Consider the following 20,010-nt stretch of genomic DNA (forward strand, 5'->3'; position numbering starts at 1 on the left):
AAAATATAGTATGTGGTGTACCGCTGGTTATATCCTAGTATACATACATACCACTTGACACTTAAAAGTGGACCAAGGAAGGGAATCACCATTCCCTTTTCATAGTAGTTTTTTATTTAACTAATCCTCGAGAAATTTCCATATGTATTTTATATATATATATATATATATATATTTCATTTTAGGTTGAGTCGTTTACCATGTGGGACGGAGAAAGGGTTAAGTTTGTTGATACAGCTAACTTTAGTCATTTCAGGTTTAGAACATGTTGTGAGTGGAACAGGGTTTGCTTCAGATGCTTCTACCATAAGGCCAATGATTGCTAACACTTATCAACCTAAGCTCACTAACCGTATTTTCAAATCTCATTTCAATGCTAAAAATTATCCATTAGTGTTCTTCCAATCATTGGATATCAAGCAAGTACGGAAACCAACTTTTTGTAGAGATTCCACCAAAGGAGCATAACCTCTATCTAAAGGACCTAAGGCCAAACTTAAGCAAAATTATTCTTCACACGATTAAGGGTAATTAAACAAATATTACCAATGACGATAATATTGAAGATATTTATATTTGGCCAATTGAGTGAGTAATCGTGAAGAATTATGAGAGGCCCGGCCAATCGATCAAGATCTAAGATAGATACCAAATTTTGACCCAAATTTGAACAATTACAAATATGATCGAGATCCTTAAAAAAAAAAAAAAAAGGATTAGACCAAATTTAACCAAATTTTTTTTTACCTGATTAATGATTAAGGTAATTATAAAATATTACCAATGATGATAACCTAAAATTCAACCCATGAAGTATTGAGTAATCGTGGATGCCCATCTGGTAAGAGGAAAAAAATAAAAAAATATTGAAAAGTTAGTTTTGTTAATAGAATTTTTTTTGGATGAGAGACAGACCTCGAGAAACGATTATTAAATCAAATATGAACAATTACAAACGAACTTGTTGTTGGTAGGAAGCGTAAATCTAACCATATCTTTTTGCCTGATCGAATCGACAACCATCATATTCATATCCATAGCGGATGTTAATTGATCGAATCGACAACCATCACATCCATAGCGGATTAGCTTCGTTATTCATACGAAAATAGTTTCACATAAGAGCTAATTTTTTTTACGAGAGAAGTCTACCTATATTAACATATAATAAAAGGAGGAGGTAGTTCCGTTTCACTCATACAAATTTTTCTTTAAAATATAGTGGTATGTGTTTATTTTTATTGTCGTTTTAATCAAATATTTGCGTGTACACATCTTTTTACATAACATTAAGCAACATTTTTTTTTTTCTCATCTCAGATGTCTGTAAATAGTAACGAAGACGCGCAAAAACGTAAATCGTAGTTAACCAAGGAAAAAAACACAAACCACAAAACCCACAGGCCACAGCTACATGATAACATTATAACAAGAACATAAAGTTAGAAGAAAAGAAAAAGATACAATAAAGAAGACATTACATAACAAAAAGAAAAGAAAAGAAAAGAAAAAAACTCTTCATTCAAATAAAGGCTCCAAGGAAGAACTCACTGGTAGTACATGAGCTGCTGAGCGTTCTGGAAACCACCATCATACATTCCTAGGCTAGAACCAGTGGCTCCCATTGCAGCATGCTTAAGAGCATGTTGTCCATGCGGATGATGCATCAGCGGATTCATTCCCGCCATCTTGCTCATCGCTAGTTGCCTCTCATAAGCCAAAAGATCGCTGGCTGAGCATCCCGGGATTGGTGCAGGAGCTGGCGGAGGAAGCGGGTTTGAAGCTGTTCCTGCTGGAGTTGGCTTGCTTCCCCAAGAACACTGGGAAGTGGGAACAACAACAAAAAGGAAGATGTTTAGCATTCCCAAACCGAAAGAATGGTGAGTCCCACCTAAAGAAAAACAATTTAATTTAGCAAGTTTGTACCTTCATTTGCCTGCCACCGAGGTAGGAATGTGTATTTCCCATCTGAATAGCGAGGGCAGCCTCTGCATGAGTAGAGTATCTCACAAATCCGAAACCTTTATCTCTTTGAACACGGACTTCCTCAATGACCCCAGCACCAAGGGAATGAAAGTGGCGGTGAAGATCAACCTGGGAAACCTGAAAAAATTGAACGAAAGTATATTTTGTTGATCCAAGAAACTATAAACTTTGTTGATGATGATTGTGTAAAGTCAACAGAAGATCTATATCCACAATGTTTTATTTTACCTCTGGAGCAAGATTGCCGACATAAACAGTAGTGTACTGAGCATTGTTCTCAGGAGTTTCACCGTTACTAGAATCTTTACCATCCTCTGCAAAAACAAATAAGCCAATATATAAATATCAACGTGTAAGAATTAAGACCATTTTGAGGCTTTTCTCTCTGTCTCCATTTGATTCTCTATCTCATGAGTGGTAATAGTTAAAACATACCAGAGACACCACTGGTTAGTTCCACGACACTTTTGGAATCAGAGCTCTGTTTCTCCTCACCAGAAGTGGCTCCCTTTGTCGCCCAGTTGCAACGTATCTGCCTGGTCCCAAGCCATTTCCCTGAAAATCAGAAGAGAATATTCCAGTTGGCCAAAAAGGGCAAATGACAAAGTATTAACACTAACTATCAAGGGCCAAAAAAAAAAGTAGCAATACTGACCACCAATTTCATCTATTGCAGTCTGGGCCTCCTGCACAAGGAAACAAGAATGGCAGCAATCAATAAAATGGCCAAGGTAGAGGCCAATGCATACAAAGGGACTTGAGAGTTAGACAATCCCAATACCTGTTGGTTACGGAACGAAACAAATCCAAATCCTCGTGAACGTCCAGTTTTCTGATCCCACATAACTCTTGCATCCCTACATATAACAACAATGTTAGAAGATTTCACGCAAATCTTATCCTTCCATTTTCACTACAAGAAAGTTCATATGGCATCATCAGCAGTATACAACAAAAAAAAAACTTACGAGCAAGTCGGATAGACAGAGAAGCAATTAAACAGCATTGCATCAGTAACCTCAGGACTCAAATCCCCAACAAATATATTGAAGTGACCTGCACATGAACATCACATAAGTGCGTTATTCTACCAATAGTAAATACAAAATCCTGTTTTAGCAAGAAAACCAAGCATAAGGAACTGACTTGATGTATCCTCCCTCTGGCCACTGGCATAAGCCCAGTTAACCTTGATAGGTTGCCCAAACCTGCACATTACATTAACCAATGTAAACTAATCCAAACTTAGGAAATTCAGAGTATCTTATTCATGCTAAATTAACCAAAGGCTATAACCAAGTCCGTTAACTTACAAATGCCTTCCATTGAGAGAAAGGATTGCAAGACCAGCCGATCTTCGATCAAAGTAGTGGACAAACCCATAAGAAGACTGCTCAAAATCAGAATATCAGAAGAAAAAAAAACCCTCTTGAATTAAGAGATATATCATTTTCAAGAATTAAGACTATAACTATAATAGTTTAAGAGTGCAAGATAGCACTAACCTTGTCTTTTCTAATTAGTTTACAGCTTTCTACAGGACCAGTGCTAGCAAAAACCTCTTGAAGCAGAGGTTCCGTCACCTGAATATGGATGTTTCCAACGTACCTGCAATTTCTCAAAGTAGGCAAACTAAAAATCTCAAAAGGAAACAGAACAAAGAAACAAAACCAAACCAAAAATTTAAAACAGTATGTCTCCAAGTTCCACAATTCTCAATTAAAATAAATCACCAATGAAGGCTTAATAACAAAGAATAACCTTTTCAAGAACAAAGACATTTACTGAAAAACTTACTCAACTGCACAATTATTAACAATATATGTGTTCGTATATAACTACAAGGCACTATTGTTTCCCCTGACTAATTCTAAGGCTCTGAAACTGTAAACTAGAGCTACTACACCAGTGAGATTATAATAAGCGGAAAGACACAAAAACATACATAAAAGAGAAGACAAATACAAAAAAAAAAAAAAAAAAAAAAAAAANAAAAAAAACCTAACACTCACACACTGCGGCAAGAACTTGGATCAAAACCAGGGGGAAGATTTCCACTTGGGATTGGTTCTATCTGCAAAAACGAAAAAAAACAAAAAAAAGAAACGAAAGAAAATGAAAAAGAAAGAAATAAAAGGGAAAATTTTTTACTTCCTAATGTCTCAGCGACTAAGCTAATACTATAACGAATCAGTATCATCTCAAAGGTTTGTCATGGAGTTGGTGAACCAAAATCAAATAATAAGACAAACACTTTAAAAGAAACTTTAACTAAGACTACAACAACAATGTCTATTAGTGATAATCTCATTAATTTCACAACTTTTTTATCGTTTGACCCAGTCAGATGAAACAAAAACAAGAGGAACAAACATCTCCAATCAAAATAAAACCATAGATAGGAGAGTTTCTAATCCTGGTCCTTATACGAACAAAAAAAAAAGGGAGAAAAACAAGTGAAATCGAGCTTGGAAAAAGCCCTAGAAACCCAAATCGAGAAATGAAATGGAAGAAGAAACAAACAAACAGAAAAAGAGAGAGCAAACCTGAGGAGCGGCGAGGAGACCTGGATGGTAGAGAGACTGTTGTTGCTGCATAAGAGCTTGCTGAATCATAACTTGTTGCTGTTGCTGCTGCTTCATCCTCTGCATTATCTCTCTCTCAAAACAAAAAAAAAAAAAAAAAAAAAAACTACTGTCTTTGATTTTATTTTGTCTTGGCTCCCCCTAGGAAATGAAAAATTGACACAGTGTTCTGTCTTTTAGGGTTCGAAAAGTGTTTTCGGTGTTCGAGAAAAATTTATGACAAATGAANAAAAAAAAAAAAAAAAAAAAAAGGAAGTCTCTTGATACTTGATAGAAAGCGAAGGAAGCAATCGAGTGGCTCTTACGAATTTATTGGATTTACTTATTTTTACACATCGATTCGATAAGCTAAATAATGTCACAGTCTCACAGACCTGTTAAATAAAACAACAGCCAATGAACTGCTACCACGTTAATAGTTATGGACTTATGGCTCAGCCCAAATCACTGTCTCGAATCAGACACGCCTTCAATGAACTTTATACCTGACACGTAATTGCAACAGACACCCCCTTATTTAGTGAAATCTTGAGATACACCGTATCAATTTAATTATTTTAACAAATTTAGCCATTAAATTGATTTTTCAGATTCCTCATCTGCAATCAAGTTCTTGATTAGAAAGATGATTATGATCTTTCATTGTTAATTGATTCATAATGTTTTCACTACCATCAGTACTAATTATATATGTATTTTCATTTTAAAAGAATCGTTTAATTCATGTATCAGCTAAAAAATGTTTGGTGGAAATTAGAGTAGACACAAAACTTTGAAGGAGATAACGAACCAGTTTGGTCCTAAACCCTTTGGTTACTTAACAACTGACACTTGGCTAGTTTGGTCCTAAACCCTTTGGTTACTTAAGTGACACTTGGGTTCCACTCTCTCCTTCTTTTATAGTTGTCACTTCACTTGTCAGGGAGTCAGAGCGAATCTAACCCTAAAATCGGGATTCCTCTTTCAATCTTCGATCAAGTCTGGTTCTTCATCCATTGGTTACGCAATGTCTGTAGAATTGAGTTAAACCCCTAATTCTTCCGGTTCGAATTCCACTCGTGCTCAAAAGATCAGCCCCAAATCCAGACCATGTTTCCGGTTCTGAAGAGATGATGAGCCTTGTTTCAGATTTACTTGTCGGACGAGAATTACATCTCTTCGAAGCTGGCTGTCGAGAATTTTACTGTTCCTGCTCACAACGAGCCTAAACGTCGAGATAAAAGATCATCCATGGCCACAAACCTTAAACGCTTCAGTTAATCATCCATGGTCACAACTGTGCTTTCTGCTTTACTATGTATGTCTATTCTAATGTACATATATGATGAAAAGGATCGGATCGAAATCGTGACGATAATTAAGGTTGCTCTATGTTTTTTCTTCGGCTTCCTGTGTGAGTCTCTTTTAGTATCTTATCAACCTAAGTTTTTGTATCAAGAAAAATACTATATAACCTGAAATGTTTTGCAGATGCGCTATGTAAGTCCTATGTGTGCGGTGAACCTGAAGTAAAGGAACTGACGGTCGACTGTTCAAAAAGACTTCATTGCCTCTTACCCTGCATCGCCAAAGCCGGCTTGCTCAACTTTGGGTCAGGAATTGAGTGTTTATTTGAGATCCTTTAGTATATTAAGGAAGTCGAGACTATTGGAGGGGCTTAATTATGCTTGATTGTGGTTTGTGAAGCAGAGGTGATAACTCTGTTGGCGACTAATTACATATGAGTTTCTTAGATGCTTATTTAGATTCTAGAAAATATCCATCCAGATTTCGATATTAGGGTTCTTGTTTTGTAATGGTGGATAGTTTAGAGTTACAAACTCTATCAGTCCCTCTGTTCTATTTAAATGCAGTGTGGTAGTAGTCCTGATAATTCTGGTTTTGTAAATGAACTCCTATGTATGTCGTTATAACGACAAACTCTATCAGTCCCTCTGTTCTATTTAAATGCAGTGTAGTAGTAGTCCTGATAATTCTGGTTTTGTAAATGAACTCCTATATATGTATGTCGTTATCTAAATTTACTATTTCGTTTATAAATATTCAAGTTAGATTATGATTACAGACATCAGTACAAAACAAAAATCACTTAAAATAAGTCAAGAGGATCGAAACGTTAATCTAGAAGCTCAGTTCCTAATAAAAACATTTAGCAAATATTACTATAGCCTTAGATCGAGATCTTTCGAATTTTGGTCTTCTTCAATATCCATTGTAACATCTTTATCACAATCTGATTTGGGCTGGGCCATGGTTTGAGCAACAGCGTCGTTCGTTCTTTGTGACGACTGTCCTGGCTCTAGTGGTTGACCGGCTACAGTCTCTGGCTTCGGAGGATAACGATGATGACCCGCGTTTTGGTTAACTTGGTATGGAGCTCTAGCTACAGCTCTGTAATAGAAAAAAAATGTAAACTACGCAGCTTTTGAGGATAATGGAACATATTCTAAACATGTTTCAACAAGTATATATATGTTAAAATCAAAAGTACCTGTCTTTCCGTTTAGCAAAGAATCGATGAAGCGAGGCTCTACGTGCTATACGTTCCACGATCTGATTTTGTTCTTGTTGCTTCTGTTGTTCCATTGTAGGGTGACTATGATCAGTATCAGCAGTATTTGTAGGTTCATTAAGATCAGGAAGAACCATATTGCTTTTGTTGTCGTTGTTGTTTTCGACATGGATTTGTGTCTGAATGTTGCTTTTGTTGTTGCTGTTTTCGACATTGATTTGTATCTGAATGTTGTTAACCTCAGTCACAGGCTTGGCTTGTTTAGCGACGTCCATTATCACTTTAGCTTTGTCTGCAGGGAACTCATTGTATACTATAACTTTCCCTCCGAAGAATATGGTCAGCTGAGAACTTTCTGGCTGTGATTCACTGTAAACCAAAAACCAGATATCAGAACACGACCATTTAAAACCGGGGTTAACCGGGTTTCCTTTTCCTAGTCCCCAGGATTAAAAGAGAGACCTGAGGTCGGCATCTTTGACTTTGCATCCAGATGAATTAGAGGGTTCGCCTTTGCAATGCTCTGCCCTCTGCAACGCATTTTGTTTCCCTGAATAATACAAGAGGTTATAAACTTTGGTGAACAATTCAATAGACCAGCTTCACTAGAATCAAAGGAATAATTATTTTCTTGGCGATACAACATGTCGTATGGGATTTTTATGAACCATATAAAATTTAATCAATATCTATCCTGCCTAATTCCTCTATATTGTTATGTACTTGTCTTAGGGCTCATTTATTTCCGATTCTAATGAACTGACTTAGAACTGAAGAAACAAAACAAAAAATAGTAAATCTGGCAAAAGCAAAAAAAAAAACAGAACTTAATTATAAGTGGCGGCCATGAGAGAGGAAGAGATAAAGTACCTGGTAGATCGGATTTTCCGGTAAACCCTAGACCGGAAGAAGGTATTTGGAACAAACCAAGATCTATGTTACCGAAGCTGCCCTTCTCCTTCAAGTAACGGCTGAGCAAACTACATCTCCGGGTAAAATCTGATTTCTCCGGCGCTTGTGCCTTAACATTTTCATTTCTTGACGACATGCTGTACATGAGAAGCAAATATTCTCCAGACTTCTTTTTTTTATATGTATTGTTTATCTCTTCTTTTCGTTTTTTTTTTGTTGAGTGCGTAGATTGCGCGTAAAATGTAAGAGTACAAGAGGATGTGTCGAGCTATGCTCATATGTTTTATATATAAAACTCATTCGACCAATATAGCCTCATGTGACTTTAATAGCCTCCCATAAATTAATGGAAAAAAAATAAGAAGAAGGAACTTTCTATTTTTAAAGTTTTATTTCGATATATTTTTACCAAAATATAATTAATATCAAATACTACAACACAAGTTTAAAAAAATATATATGGTATTGAAGCCATTGGAGTATATTATGGTAATGAAGCCATTAGATTATAGTATTAACATATTTAGTAATATTCCATCACACGAAAACAATTTTCACTAAATATAACTATATCTATAATCTATCTCGTGTGAAAGAAGGGAAATTTTTGGTTAATGATTTATGATAAGAAAATTAATGTCAATAATTCAACAGTGTGCAAGTAATTTATATTTTTGCTGAGAGTTGGTATAACAAATTTATTGCCCTGTCTTATCATAAAACATATGTTCACCTTTGTTTTCTTGTTTTGGTACTGTTTGAATTGTTTATCATCGACGGTCAGATTTTGGAAAAAAAATTTGAACTTCAAAAATAGATTTCGTTAGAATTCTCACGCACGTTTTACTTACGATTAAATAAAAGATAATTAAGAATTCAGAACCGACGGACCGTTATTAAACAGCGTTACTTACTATATCCTAAAATTCCTCAAAACACCTGAATACTCCTCGTAATTTACAAGATTTGCTCTTACACAAGGACACGCTCTGATTCAACATGGTGGCATCATCGTAATAAAAAGCAATGTTCATGACCTTTTCAGACATTAGACAATTGCGACGTTACCTCGCGTTAGCTAAGAAACTTAAACGGCAATACAAATTGAATTAAGTCTGTGGACCAGATGTGTGGGATCCCACCATCCATAGAACCGAACATCTCCTAAGAAGTTTCGTGTTGTCTGTCTGAACAAAAAAAATCAAAGCCTTACCCATCCATCATCCGACATAAGTTTTTTAAACACGTGTTTTAATAAAAGAGACCGTTAAGATTGTGACACGTATCGCAATCTTACAGGCGCACTCGCAACAGCTTTGTGTGATTCGCGTTTTTCCCACTTTCCCTATAAGAAAAGAAAATATCAAAAGAAAAAGAAAGGAAAAATCAATCTTTTAGAGATCACCTAATTAGTTTGGTCAAAAATCAAAAAAAAATAATAGTAATACTCGTAAAATCAAGAGAATTTTGCACTTTTATCCACTTTTCCCTAAACTATTAATACACGCACTTTTATCCACTTTCTACTACCACTATATCTTTTTTATGTCAAATTACAATTTACACCCTCCAACTAAACTAACATTCACTTTTTACTTTTTCTTTTTCTTTCTCATTTCTCCCTCTATTATTTCTTTCTCTTTTAATATTTTGGTTCTTTAACATTTGTTTTTTTATTTTAATTACTATGTTTAAGTTTAGTAAGTTTAGTTGTTCACAAAAAAAAAGTTAAGAAACTTGTAAATAAACATTTTTTGCAGTTTTCAATATTTATCTTTCCACAAAAAATAATAATTATGAGACTAATATAAATCAAATACAATTGAATTGGTCTTCATAGTCAAATCAACTATTTATAAGTCCAAACTAAATTAATTAAATAATTGAGAAATTAATGAATTTATTTAATTAAAATTTCAATATGAAATAGGCTATTTGTCCATATACTTTAAGCTTAAATTAGATGCATAATGGATTAACAAAATATTGAATTCATAAGTAGTTATTTATTTGGATAAGTTTTAAGGAATTTTAATTTGTTACCATTACCCACAAATTCTATTGGTATCCACATGACCATGAATATATGGATTTGATGTTGTCATTGTATCCTAAACCCTAAATATCTATAACTTGCAAATTCGGTCGGTATCCACATGACTACAAATATATGGATTTGATGTGTTGATAGTACCACATTTATGGTCATGTGTTATGGGTTTGATAAGAAACTTTGATGTATTACTAATACACACATTTATGATCATGTGTTACTAGTACCTACAAATTCTATTGATATCCACATGACCATGAACATATGGATTTGATGTTGTCGTTGTATCTTAGAACCCTAAATCTCTAGTACCCGCAAATTCTATTGGTATCCACATAACCATAAACATATCGATTTGATGTTGTCGTTGTATACTAAACCTTAAATCTCTAGAGCTCACAAATTTTATTGGTATCCACATGACAATGAACATATAGATTTGATGTTGGGATTGTATCATATTCCCTAAATCTTTAGAACCCACAAATTCTATTGGTATCCACATGACCATGAACATATGAATTTGATGTTGTCGTTGTATCCTAATGTAGAGTAGTTCATCTAAAATATAGTAATATGGATCTTCAAATGTCGAAAATATAAAATCATAATTTATTGTATAAAAATAATTAGATAAGTTTTTGATAATAACTAATTAAAGTGACAAAAAAAAAGTAATAGTAAAGAGAACAGAAGAGGGAGAGAGAAAGAGAAATAATCGATTAAAAAAAACTATCCTTCACTATTTTTTGTTTTTACTCCAAACCAAATACAAGATTAAAATTGTCCAAAAAAACATGCCACATATGCAAAACACATCCAAAAGTACACCTTCCATCCAAAGTGGGTGTAATTGTACGAACTTTGATTCAAAGTGGGTATAACTGCAATTGACCCTAAAATCAATTGGCCGAACTGCCCCTTTCACGGACGCAACAATCATCATTCCTTACGTTGGTTGCTTCAATACTACGACTTGTTCCAACAACAACAATGAAAAACGTGTTCGGGAAAATGATACTACAAGAAAAAGTTTAGATGTGACTATAATCTATTATTATTATGTGTTGTTGCTGTCGATTGGACTAAAACGATGTCGGATTGTGGATCAAACCGAGCGATCGGCTTATCGAACCAATAATTGTCGAACCGGATTGGACCAAACCGTTTGGTGTAACTCGTTATCCATACTCCACTACTAGTTGAGGTGCGCAGGCCAAGTGGCTGGTGTGTTTTGAGGGAAAAAAAAACGTTTGGAATTAAAATAGGGTAAAGAATGGGTCCTTTTGAAAGTGACATATATTCTTGGTAACAATAATTATAAAAAAAAAAAAAAATGAAAGCTAACCGAAAACGTCATAGATACCAGCCTCTCATTCAATATTCCACTTTTCTTAGCATTTCTTTTTCTCTGATCGTTGTAATATTCCAACATATCATATCACTAAACTTAAGATTAGCTTATGGTTTTGGTAGAATATTTGTATCTGTGACGTTTTACTAAATTAATCTCTATCGGAGAATCTGGCATTTCCCTCTTATCTACAGTAAGTTCTCTTTATGTAAGACTACAAGTTACAAACTTACAACTAAATATTTTTTTTTGTCTTTAACAAAAAAATGTTTGCATATACACAATATGAATGTCACGACCCAAAAGAAGAAAAATAAAATTTATAAGACGTAAATAACCATATGGGCTTGGCGGAAACTTCACATTGATTTTGGGCTAACAACAACAACTTATAAAAATAAAGTAAGCAAAGGATTCGTATTTCAAAAAGGCTACGAAAAAACAATCATATTTCTTTGAAATGTTCGATATTCGTTAACCTTTTGATTTATATCGCTGATTAATTTCCTAATTTGTGTGTTGGGAATACATTTATCCAGTTGACGTAAATGAATATATATCCTTTTCTAATTTAGCTATTTTTTTTTAGTTTTAACCTGATTTCTTTTTACAATAATATATATTAATTATTCTTACTAATGGACTAGTCAGTTGTGGCCCAATGGTTGTGGTCCAATGGTTGTGGCCCAATGGTTGTGGTCCAATGGTTGTGGCCCAATGGTTGACCAAAAAAAAAATAGCAAAAGCTAATTTATTTCTATCGTGGGACTAATACACAATGAAGGAAAAAACGAGAGGGAAATTTTATTCATCTCTAGATTTTGACTTGTCTTTTACAAAAAAAAAAAGTGAACCGAAAGACACAAAGAATAAAAAATAATAATCTTTATAAGCTGAGGTTATCCACCTTAAAATTACACAAATCACACGCACGCATGTATGCAATTTAATTTCAAGAACATGTTTAGTTCTATGGACCCAAATGCCCACAGATCTAATCATGCAAAAATAGAAGTTAAAACATTCTAAAAGCCCAAGGCTTAATCTGCAGATGCACCCAAAAATTTCCTCAGAAATGAAAGACTCATTTCATTATTTCTTTTGAATTTTCTCGAGAAGATGATGTATCTGCATATAATGATAGAATATCTTTCATGAGTTCTTGAAAAAAGAGAAACGTCGAAGCTTAATTAACAGATTCTACTGTCGTGACTTAATTACCTGTACTTGGAAAAGATTTTGCAAGAGCTTAAAATACGAAGGTTGGATCAGATTTCAAGAACTATAACTGTCATCAAAAGAAAGATCGAATCAGTTGTTAATTTGTTTTTGAGTGTTATTGAAATGTAATGAGGATCTGATGAAAACTCACAGTCAGAGTCTGTTTTGACCCATTTATATCCGTCGCTACTACTTCTTCTTTCGTTGGTTTCTTCTTCTTCTTCTTCTTCACTCTTTAGTGAGAGCTGTTTCTTGTCTCGTAAGCATCTCTTTGTCGTCGATGATGTTGGTTTCGAGGAGGCTTGAGCATTAATCTTCTTATGTATCATCATCTTCAATAACTGTGATTTGATTTTTCTCACTAATTAGGCTGAGTTAAAAATTTATATATATTTTAAATTCATCACTCAGTTGTTTACCTTCTCCATTCTTGATTCTTGAAGCGTGTCTCTCAAGCTAGGTTTTGGGGCTGTAGAAAACCCATCTGCGCAGACAAAGATCTTCTTGAAAAGATAGGAGGCAGAGGTCTTGCTTATGTCTCTCTTCTTATTATTCTTCTTACTCTCTATTGATATCTCTTTGCATCTACCTAGAATAACGTTAATCGTTCGCTCCATATCTTCCCCCTTCTCCTCTGACAAATCCACAACAGCGCTAAGCGCATTGCTGATTCGCCTATCGACTTCTAAACTCGATGGACAGTTCAAGAATCTATCCAAAGGAAGATTTTTCATGAGTTCTCTATTCACATCAGACTTCCTTTTCTTTGTTCTTGACAAGAGCTTCATCAACTCTTTCTGGAGCTTTCCGACCTCCTCGGGAGTGAAATCTTCAAGATCGTCAGAAGAAGAAGGCTCTTCTTCTTGCTCGGCTTGTGTGGTACACTTCTTTTCCGTTTCAACCTCTTCATGAACAACGCTCTTCCCCTCGTTTTCGCTCATTCTGTTGCTTGTTGTACCGAATGTTCCAATAGCTAGCAGCGCGTTAGGCCAGTCGTTAAACTCCTCTCTTGGCTCTTGCTTCACATGATCTAAAAGACAAGATTCAAGACATCAAAATAATTTCAGAGGACCAGTAAAATTGAAGATGTTAAGACAAGAATCTTGTCAAAATAAGGTCCCAAACGAGATCTAAGACAAGCAAGTTCTACCAGACAAGAATCTTGGGGCATTGCTTGCACATATCCCTAGTAGACAATAAATCTAGAAGTTAAGATTTTATGAAAAGTAAAACTTACGAGAAGAAGCAGAGGAAGTGCTTGGTCTGTTATGATCCACATTAAGCTTGGTTTGCATCCACCCGAAGAACTGAAAACAAAAGTCAGATGAAAACACTTTAGACATCATCTGAGAAATAAAAGTCAGTGAAACCTACTGGATAGATATCATCTAACTAGCTAAACGCAAATGATAGTAAAACTAACCTTCATTTTTTTTTTTTTTTTTAATTCTGTTTTGACAATTGTCTGTAAGAGAGAGATCAATGTATATGTGTATGAACTCGAGTTATTGATGAATCAAGATTGATTATAATAGAGATAAAAAAGATAAGATTTTTAGACAAGTTGGAGTAAATTGATGAATTTGATGGTGTTCAAGTTCCAAACTTTGACTACTTAAAAGAGAGAATTTTAAGTAAAAAATTAAAAACTTTTAAACTGTTTTTGTAATCTTGTGTTCAGATGTTAGTTCATAGTTGCTTCTTTATACAACTCACAAACTCATATTAATGCGCATATCCCAACGTAACCAACGAGTCCACCAACATTCTTCTATGGCCCGTTGATTAATATTTGTACTGGTATTAACATTCTTTAAAGTTTAACGCCCAAAAAACTTAGTTAATAATAAACCCCCGTGCATGGGAGAGAACGTCACGCCATTAATCTCGGTTCATACACCGTGGAGCCACCCTTAACGACATATAGACTAAATTTTGATCTGTTGTACCAGTCGCAAGTTCTAAGAACGAGAAATTGAATCCCTAGAAATGCATAACATTGAATGGTTACTATGGTGACACGGAGAGGGTTCGATCATGAATTTTGTTATATATAATTTATACGAACTTGTGATTATATAGTATCCCACATTTTTGACTATCATTTTTTTTTGTGATCCGATATAAAGGTGTGTTTCTATGCACATTCCTATTTCCAGCGTTAATAATATGGGCATATGCAAAATAATAAAAGAAAAAAATATCGTAATTACCGAAAGTTGTACTAATTTCAAAATAACAAAGAAAAAACAAATTCTTGTGACGAAGGAAATTCACTTCTTTAAATACTTGTAACCATGGTCCAGAAGACTTTTGTATGTATTTATTTTAGAGCCTTTTTAATTTGCTCTTTTCTTCTTTTTGCACTTTTATTATATATCGATACAATACATCTAGATAATGTTATATGATCCTAAAGTTCTTAGATTTATTTATATCGTCTCATCATGTCAATTCGGTTTTATAAGTCTCATATATTACATATTTGCATCCTAGTATCTATCATTTCTTAAGTTAATTAAATTTTAACCCTCGAATTACATATGCGCTGATATTGGATGTGGAAAAATGCATTTAACCTAGACTTATAAATTTTTGTGTCAATTCATTGTCGTCATAACTCATACATATACAGATTAAACGTCAAATATAGACAATAGAGACAAGCCGGTTAAATCCAAGTTTTGGAAGATCGACTATTGAAATGTATTATTGCTCACCAATTATGTATCCACTATAGTGTTAGATAATATGGGGGAAAATTATTGAAATTGTAAATATAATTATAGCTCTATATATGTTATTTTCAAAGAAAACCAAAAGGAAAAGAGTCAGAAAGAAAGAGCGAACCAAATAACGAAAATCCAAGAAGAGCGCTCGTGTTGATGTCCCCTTAACTCTTAACTCTTTTTTATATAAGGGAATGTGCCCTATAGTTGTTTAGGGCAAGTGTCCTATATGTATTAACTTTTCAAACTTGTGCTTACATAAATATCCCTAAATTAAACCATACTATATACTGAGAATCATCAGTTATATGATCCATTACTAGCTAAATCGTCACTCAAAATCTGCATGGAGCTTAAAAAAATTACGTAAAAAGTAGAAATTACACGGTGGGTTCTTTTTTTACTCTCGAATTAGCTCTCAATCAAATGTATATATCTCAAACGAATCAACTTATACATTTTCACGTGCGGAAAAAGAGTTGAGAAGTAGTAGTAGACTAGTACACACACTCGACAGTAGACAGATGGAAAGTGAAATTATGAAAGAGCACTGACGCTTATTTTTATTTTTTTTGCAGATAAAGGAAACTTGGTGAACCCCCACCACACATTCCCAATCACGTAAACTCATCCAATTAAGGATTGCCACATAATAATATCAACGTAAATGGCAAATTAATAGAGTATAGTAGTATACAGATGTAAAAGAGAAAAGTATATGTACACGTGTCCGAGAACAGAGGCTATTTTGGCAATCTTCTTCTGTTGTCTAGCCCTTTACCCAAAGAGGTCGGGTTGACTTTCAAATGCCATTGCATATTTTTATACTTAGATGAGAGTAGTAGTAGGTGGATAAAATCATTTATAAAATATCAGTCTGTCTCAATACGTATCTGCTAGACAAGAATCACCTATCAAACAAAGCAACAAATCCAAGAGATATAAGATTTTCTTAGTTTTAGGGAGCTTCGGATTTGTGGTTTCTTATACTGTTAACAATTATAATCTGCAAATTAAGCATATGAATATACGATATGATGTTAAGATTTGTTATTCCCAATGGGCAATAGTCAACAAACTGTACAGCTAGCTAGTATGATTTTAAGATATGATAAACCCAAGGTATTATAAACTTCCTTGTGACAGTTGAATGGTTTAGGAGCACATTCTCTTAAAGGTTTCTAAGGGGTTTGCCGTTTGTATTTGTTTAGTAGAGATATTAAGGCATTCGATATGTGTTTTTTTTGGTTTATTACAAGTTAAAACTCACACTAAGCAAAACTATATGAGTTTGAATTGATATTTATTGAACACATATATACACCCATATGTTTAAACAAGGTTGTCTGATGATGAACTAATATATACTGCATTAGACTTAGTCACTTGTAGTTTTTATTATATATATGAACTAGTCACTTGTAGTTTTGATTTTCTTTTTCGATCTGTTCATGAACACATACAGTGATGGATCTTATATACTGTAGTTTTTATTTCTTTTAGACAGACCAGTAACTTTTATGTAGTTTGCAAATGGTTTCAGTTTGCAATTATTTTGATAACGCAATAGCCATGATAAGAGAAATTCATCCCACCTATGACCTATATATGGATCAGTCAAAAAGTCTTTCAACTTGCTTACAAGATAACATGTAAGTAAAATAAAAATATAAAATGATCAGCAAACTCCAATATATAGAAAATTGCTGCAGGTTACCGTATGAAGTAACATCATTGGATAGCTTCTTGGTCTCCATGAAATTTTGTCTTTTACTTCAACTTGCTCGGCTACCTTCTTCTGAATACGATCTTAAAAACTAGTCGATAAATTACGTAAGAAGTGGAATATCATTATAAAAAAGATCGAGACTAAGTAACTATAAAGTAAAACTAAACATTAATCCGAATGTTTGTAGCGACAGAACACTGACACGCACACAGGATTGATTTTAAAATGAAGTTAAATTAAGAAAAAGTAGGACATTGGGACAAGGATTAGGATTAGGGACCACTTTAAACAGTGATTAATATGTGGATCATACAGTTAAGACGTTGCCTAAACTCTTGTGAATTGTGATTAAACACAAAATCTAGGGAGTTCTTAAGTTGTCTTTGTGATTTTCAAACAGTACACGTGTTATATAAGCATCTAAATTCTTTTGTTTTACTCCATTTTAGAACCATATATATATGTATTTCTTTAAATTAGGTTGCTGGAATGAAATATATTATGTTGTTAATGGGATGCTCAATCGTCACGCAATTCGTCAGGATTACTTATATCCTAATCAGTTAAGTACCAACAAGTAATAAAGAATAAAATAGTTATGATTATTCGAATTAAACAAAAATTATGTTGTTAAAGTAAATTTTAACTGAATGTGTAGTGGAAAACAAAAATACAAGGGAGGCATAGTGACCGAATTTTGGAGTTGGTATTGTTACACTGTTTCAGTTCAATGCAGCATAGTAGTTAAAATGGACTAGACACTAAATATTAACAATTACATTTTTTATGTAAAAATTTAAAAATAATTTTTAATGTTATTTATAAATTAATAAATAATAGAAATGAATAGAGATAAAACTGTAATTTATTTTTTGTTAAGAAATCGTAAGTAGGAAAATGACAACATTTAATTTTTGAGATATTAAATGACACATTTTTATTAATTTGGATATTATTCTTCCAACAAAAAAAACTAAATATTAAACGTCAAATAAAAAATAGATTCAATATTTTTTGGCTTTTTTCCCCTCTTACTTCCATTCTCAATTTTGTTATACCCTTTTCTTTTCAAAATTTGTTTATTATATATAGTAAGTCTAACAAGTTTTATCAGATTGAGTTTGACTACAACCACTACGCCTTCTTTGCACATACAGTATTTTATTTTCTCTCTCTCTTTTACTTCCATTCTAAATTTTGTTATACCATTTTCTTTTCAAAATTTGTTTATTATATAGTAAGTCTAACAAGTTTTATCAGATTGAGTTTGACTACAACCACTACGCCTTCTTTGCACATACAGTATTCCTATTTCCCAACTTACTTGGGCCAGGCCTGAGCTATGCATAAAGCTTCGGCTTTGGCTTTATGTACATTATCCTGATGTGTCAATGATTAAAAATTGGGTGAAATGATAGCCCTCTTTCCAAAAAAATTTGATACAATTATGAATTATATGGATATTTTCACTAGTCTTAATCATTTGCTAGATCCAAATCCAAATCATAGACTGATAAAACCAACAGTTACAAGATTACAACAGACAATGGGGGTTAAAGAACCTGTATTGGTCTCTCTTATAGTTCGTCATGCTGTGAAGCAATGTCACCTGGCATTACAATGGGTTTTGGTAGGTCAGTGATCATAACAAATAATACGAAATCGAAAAGAAGGAGACAGAGTTTAAGAAGCAAGATGGGTGACCTGGAACTACATCCTTGAAGAAAAAGTTGATCTCTCGTTCAGCTGATGATGTTGAATCCGAGCCATGCACACAATTTCTTTGTGAGTCCTTACCACATAATGCTCTGATGCTGCAAGAACAAGACAAGACCATATAGTAAACAGGATCAGAGAGCAACCTAACAAAGATTCATAACAAGTCAGAGAGAACGGTTTCAGATGACACAGCTTACGACTATATACATCTTAGCCTCAAGATCGGGTTTGCAAAGTCAAGTAATACAAGAAGAATCAAGCAAGTCTCAGAGCATCATCGGTGGAGGGGAGCCAAGTGTGTTTTGGGGGAAAATAGCAAACCTGTGAGGGTGAGATATCTTAGCCTTTTGGGCATCTGTTGGCCCGATCATACCACGCCAATGAGAAACAGCGTTTGGCTTCTCTAATACCATCACCAACACCGGACCACTTGGTTTCAAAGAAACAGTTCACAAACATTAGCAAACGCAGACAAAGCAGCAGAGATTGAGCAAAAAAAGAAATTACCAACGTCATGTAGGTAACAAGATCGTGAAAAAAGCTCCTTGATGAGTGCTCGTGGTAAAACGCAGAAGCTGTGTCCTTGTCCAGCTGAGTAAGCATCTCCGTGACGATATTGAAACTAGCCTCCACTATAATCCTTTTGATATCGTCGCTGTAGTTACCAGAGACTCCATCTGGCTTAATCATAGCCAATGTTCTCTCCTCACTACCTAAACACCTAAACAGAGGGGTTTTAGCACATCAAACATCGATTACCACAACAAGTTCAAACAATGAAATACAATTGGATTGAACTTATTAACATCTACGAGACTCATCCGGGAATCACTAATCATTTAGATTCAGAGAGAGAGAGAGAGAGAGAGAGAGAGAGAGAGAGAGAGCTGTTAATCAATTGGATTGAAACCCCAAATCGCAGATCCATTTCAATTGTGTTATTCATACGAAGGAAGCCCTAAGATTTGTATCGCTCACCTAACCGGCGACAAGGAGACGGAGAGTAGAAGCAGGAGGAGGAAGACTAGTTGATGTCGGAATCCTGACATAAAATTGATCGGCGAACAAAACTTTCAGTGAGAATCCGGCGGAAGAATTAGGGCAGTTGTAACTTTGAGATTAAAGCCTAATTGGGTTCGTCGAGTTCGCTCCTCCGGCGCGTTTAATATCGAGAGATTGCTACTCACGATTATTCCTCCGCCCCCCCCCC

The 20,010-nt window shown here is 34.3% G+C and overlaps 4 protein-coding genes and 1 long non-coding RNA gene across 6 annotated transcripts; 1 reads left to right on the forward strand and 4 right to left on the reverse strand.

The window, feature by feature from the left end:
- Nucleotides 1,342–4,818, reverse strand: LOC104775846 (oligouridylate-binding protein 1B-like). Its single transcript, XM_010499782.2, has 12 exons — nucleotides 4,533–4,818; nucleotides 3,999–4,060; nucleotides 3,492–3,594; nucleotides 3,300–3,376; nucleotides 3,133–3,194; nucleotides 2,955–3,042; nucleotides 2,768–2,843; nucleotides 2,642–2,672; nucleotides 2,422–2,541; nucleotides 2,215–2,300; nucleotides 1,927–2,103; nucleotides 1,342–1,820 (listed from the first exon to the last, which is right to left on the reverse strand). The coding sequence occupies exons 1-12, from the start codon at nucleotides 4,635–4,637 to the stop codon at nucleotides 1,548–1,550; spliced, it is 1,260 nt and encodes a 419-aa protein (XP_010498084.1). The 5' UTR covers nucleotides 4,638–4,818; the 3' UTR covers nucleotides 1,342–1,547.
- On the forward strand, nucleotides 5,301–6,544 carry LOC104775848. Its single transcript, XR_766081.2, has 2 exons — nucleotides 5,301–5,964; nucleotides 6,042–6,544. It is a non-coding gene; the product is annotated as an uncharacterized LOC104775848 (long non-coding RNA).
- Nucleotides 6,583–8,268, reverse strand: LOC104775847 (protein TIFY 11A). The gene is made up of 4 exons (XM_010499783.2): nucleotides 7,954–8,268; nucleotides 7,546–7,633; nucleotides 7,063–7,452; nucleotides 6,583–6,962 (listed from the first exon to the last, which is right to left on the reverse strand). Exons 1-4 carry the CDS (start codon nucleotides 8,138–8,140, stop codon nucleotides 6,734–6,736), a joined length of 894 nt encoding a protein of 297 aa, XP_010498085.1. The 5' UTR covers nucleotides 8,141–8,268; the 3' UTR covers nucleotides 6,583–6,733.
- LOC104775850 lies at nucleotides 12,755–14,052 on the reverse strand (the record flags this gene model as incomplete). Its single annotated transcript, XM_019239782.1, has 4 exons — nucleotides 14,047–14,052; nucleotides 13,861–13,930; nucleotides 13,043–13,653; nucleotides 12,755–12,964 (listed from the first exon to the last, which is right to left on the reverse strand). Coding segments are annotated over exons 1-4 (897 nt in total), but the record flags the coding sequence as incomplete, so codon positions are not given.
- On the reverse strand, nucleotides 18,484–20,001 carry LOC104775851 (probable nucleoside diphosphate kinase 5). Of its 2 annotated transcripts, none has more exons than XM_010499785.2 (5): nucleotides 19,779–20,001; nucleotides 19,312–19,521; nucleotides 19,122–19,229; nucleotides 18,786–18,895; nucleotides 18,484–18,690 (listed from the first exon to the last, which is right to left on the reverse strand). In XM_010499785.2, exons 1-5 carry the CDS (start codon nucleotides 19,847–19,849, stop codon nucleotides 18,659–18,661), a joined length of 531 nt encoding a protein of 176 aa, XP_010498087.1. In that variant the 5' UTR covers nucleotides 19,850–20,001; the 3' UTR covers nucleotides 18,484–18,658. The 2 variants fall into 2 exon arrangements, with proteins under 2 accessions (XP_010498087.1, XP_010498088.1); XM_010499786.1 differs by having other exon boundaries at nucleotides 19,312–19,513; nucleotides 19,779–19,871.

Source organism: Camelina sativa, chromosome 3, assembly GCF_000633955.1.
Source record: "Camelina sativa cultivar DH55 chromosome 3, Cs, whole genome shotgun sequence".
Classification (NCBI taxonomy): domain Eukaryota; kingdom Viridiplantae; phylum Streptophyta; class Magnoliopsida; order Brassicales; family Brassicaceae; genus Camelina; species Camelina sativa.

Coding starts and splice junctions, on each gene's coding strand:
- LOC104775846 (XM_010499782.2), bottom strand. CDS start 4,637: ATGCAGAGGATGAAGCAGCAGCAACAGCAACAAGTTATGATTCAGCAA. Junction 3,595..3,998: donor CCAAGTTCTTGCCGCAGTGT/GTGAGTGTTAGG, acceptor GAGAAATTGCAG/GTACGTTGGAAACATCCATA. Junction 2,104..2,214: donor TCGGCAATCTTGCTCCAGAG/GTAAAATAAAAC, acceptor CAATTTTTTCAG/GTTTCCCAGGTTGATCTTCA.
- LOC104775847 (XM_010499783.2), bottom strand. CDS start 8,140: ATGTACAGCATGTCGTCAAGAAATGAAAATGTTAAGGCACAAGCGCCG. Junction 7,634..7,953: donor CGGAAAATCCGATCTACCAG/GTACTTTATCTC, acceptor TGTATTATTCAG/GGAAACAAAATGCGTTGCAG. Junction 7,453..7,545: donor GTCAAAGATGCCGACCTCAG/GTCTCTCTTTTA, acceptor TTTGGTTTACAG/TGAATCACAGCCAGAAAGTT.
- LOC104775851 (XM_010499785.2), bottom strand. CDS start 19,849: ATGTCAGGATTCCGACATCAACTAGTCTTCCTCCTCCTGCTTCTACTC. Junction 19,230..19,311: donor GATCTTGTTACCTACATGAC/GTTGGTAATTTC, acceptor TTTGAAACCAAG/TGGTCCGGTGTTGGTGATGG. Junction 18,896..19,121: donor AAGATATCTCACCCTCACAG/GTTTGCTATTTT, acceptor TTGTTCTTGCAG/CATCAGAGCATTATGTGGTA.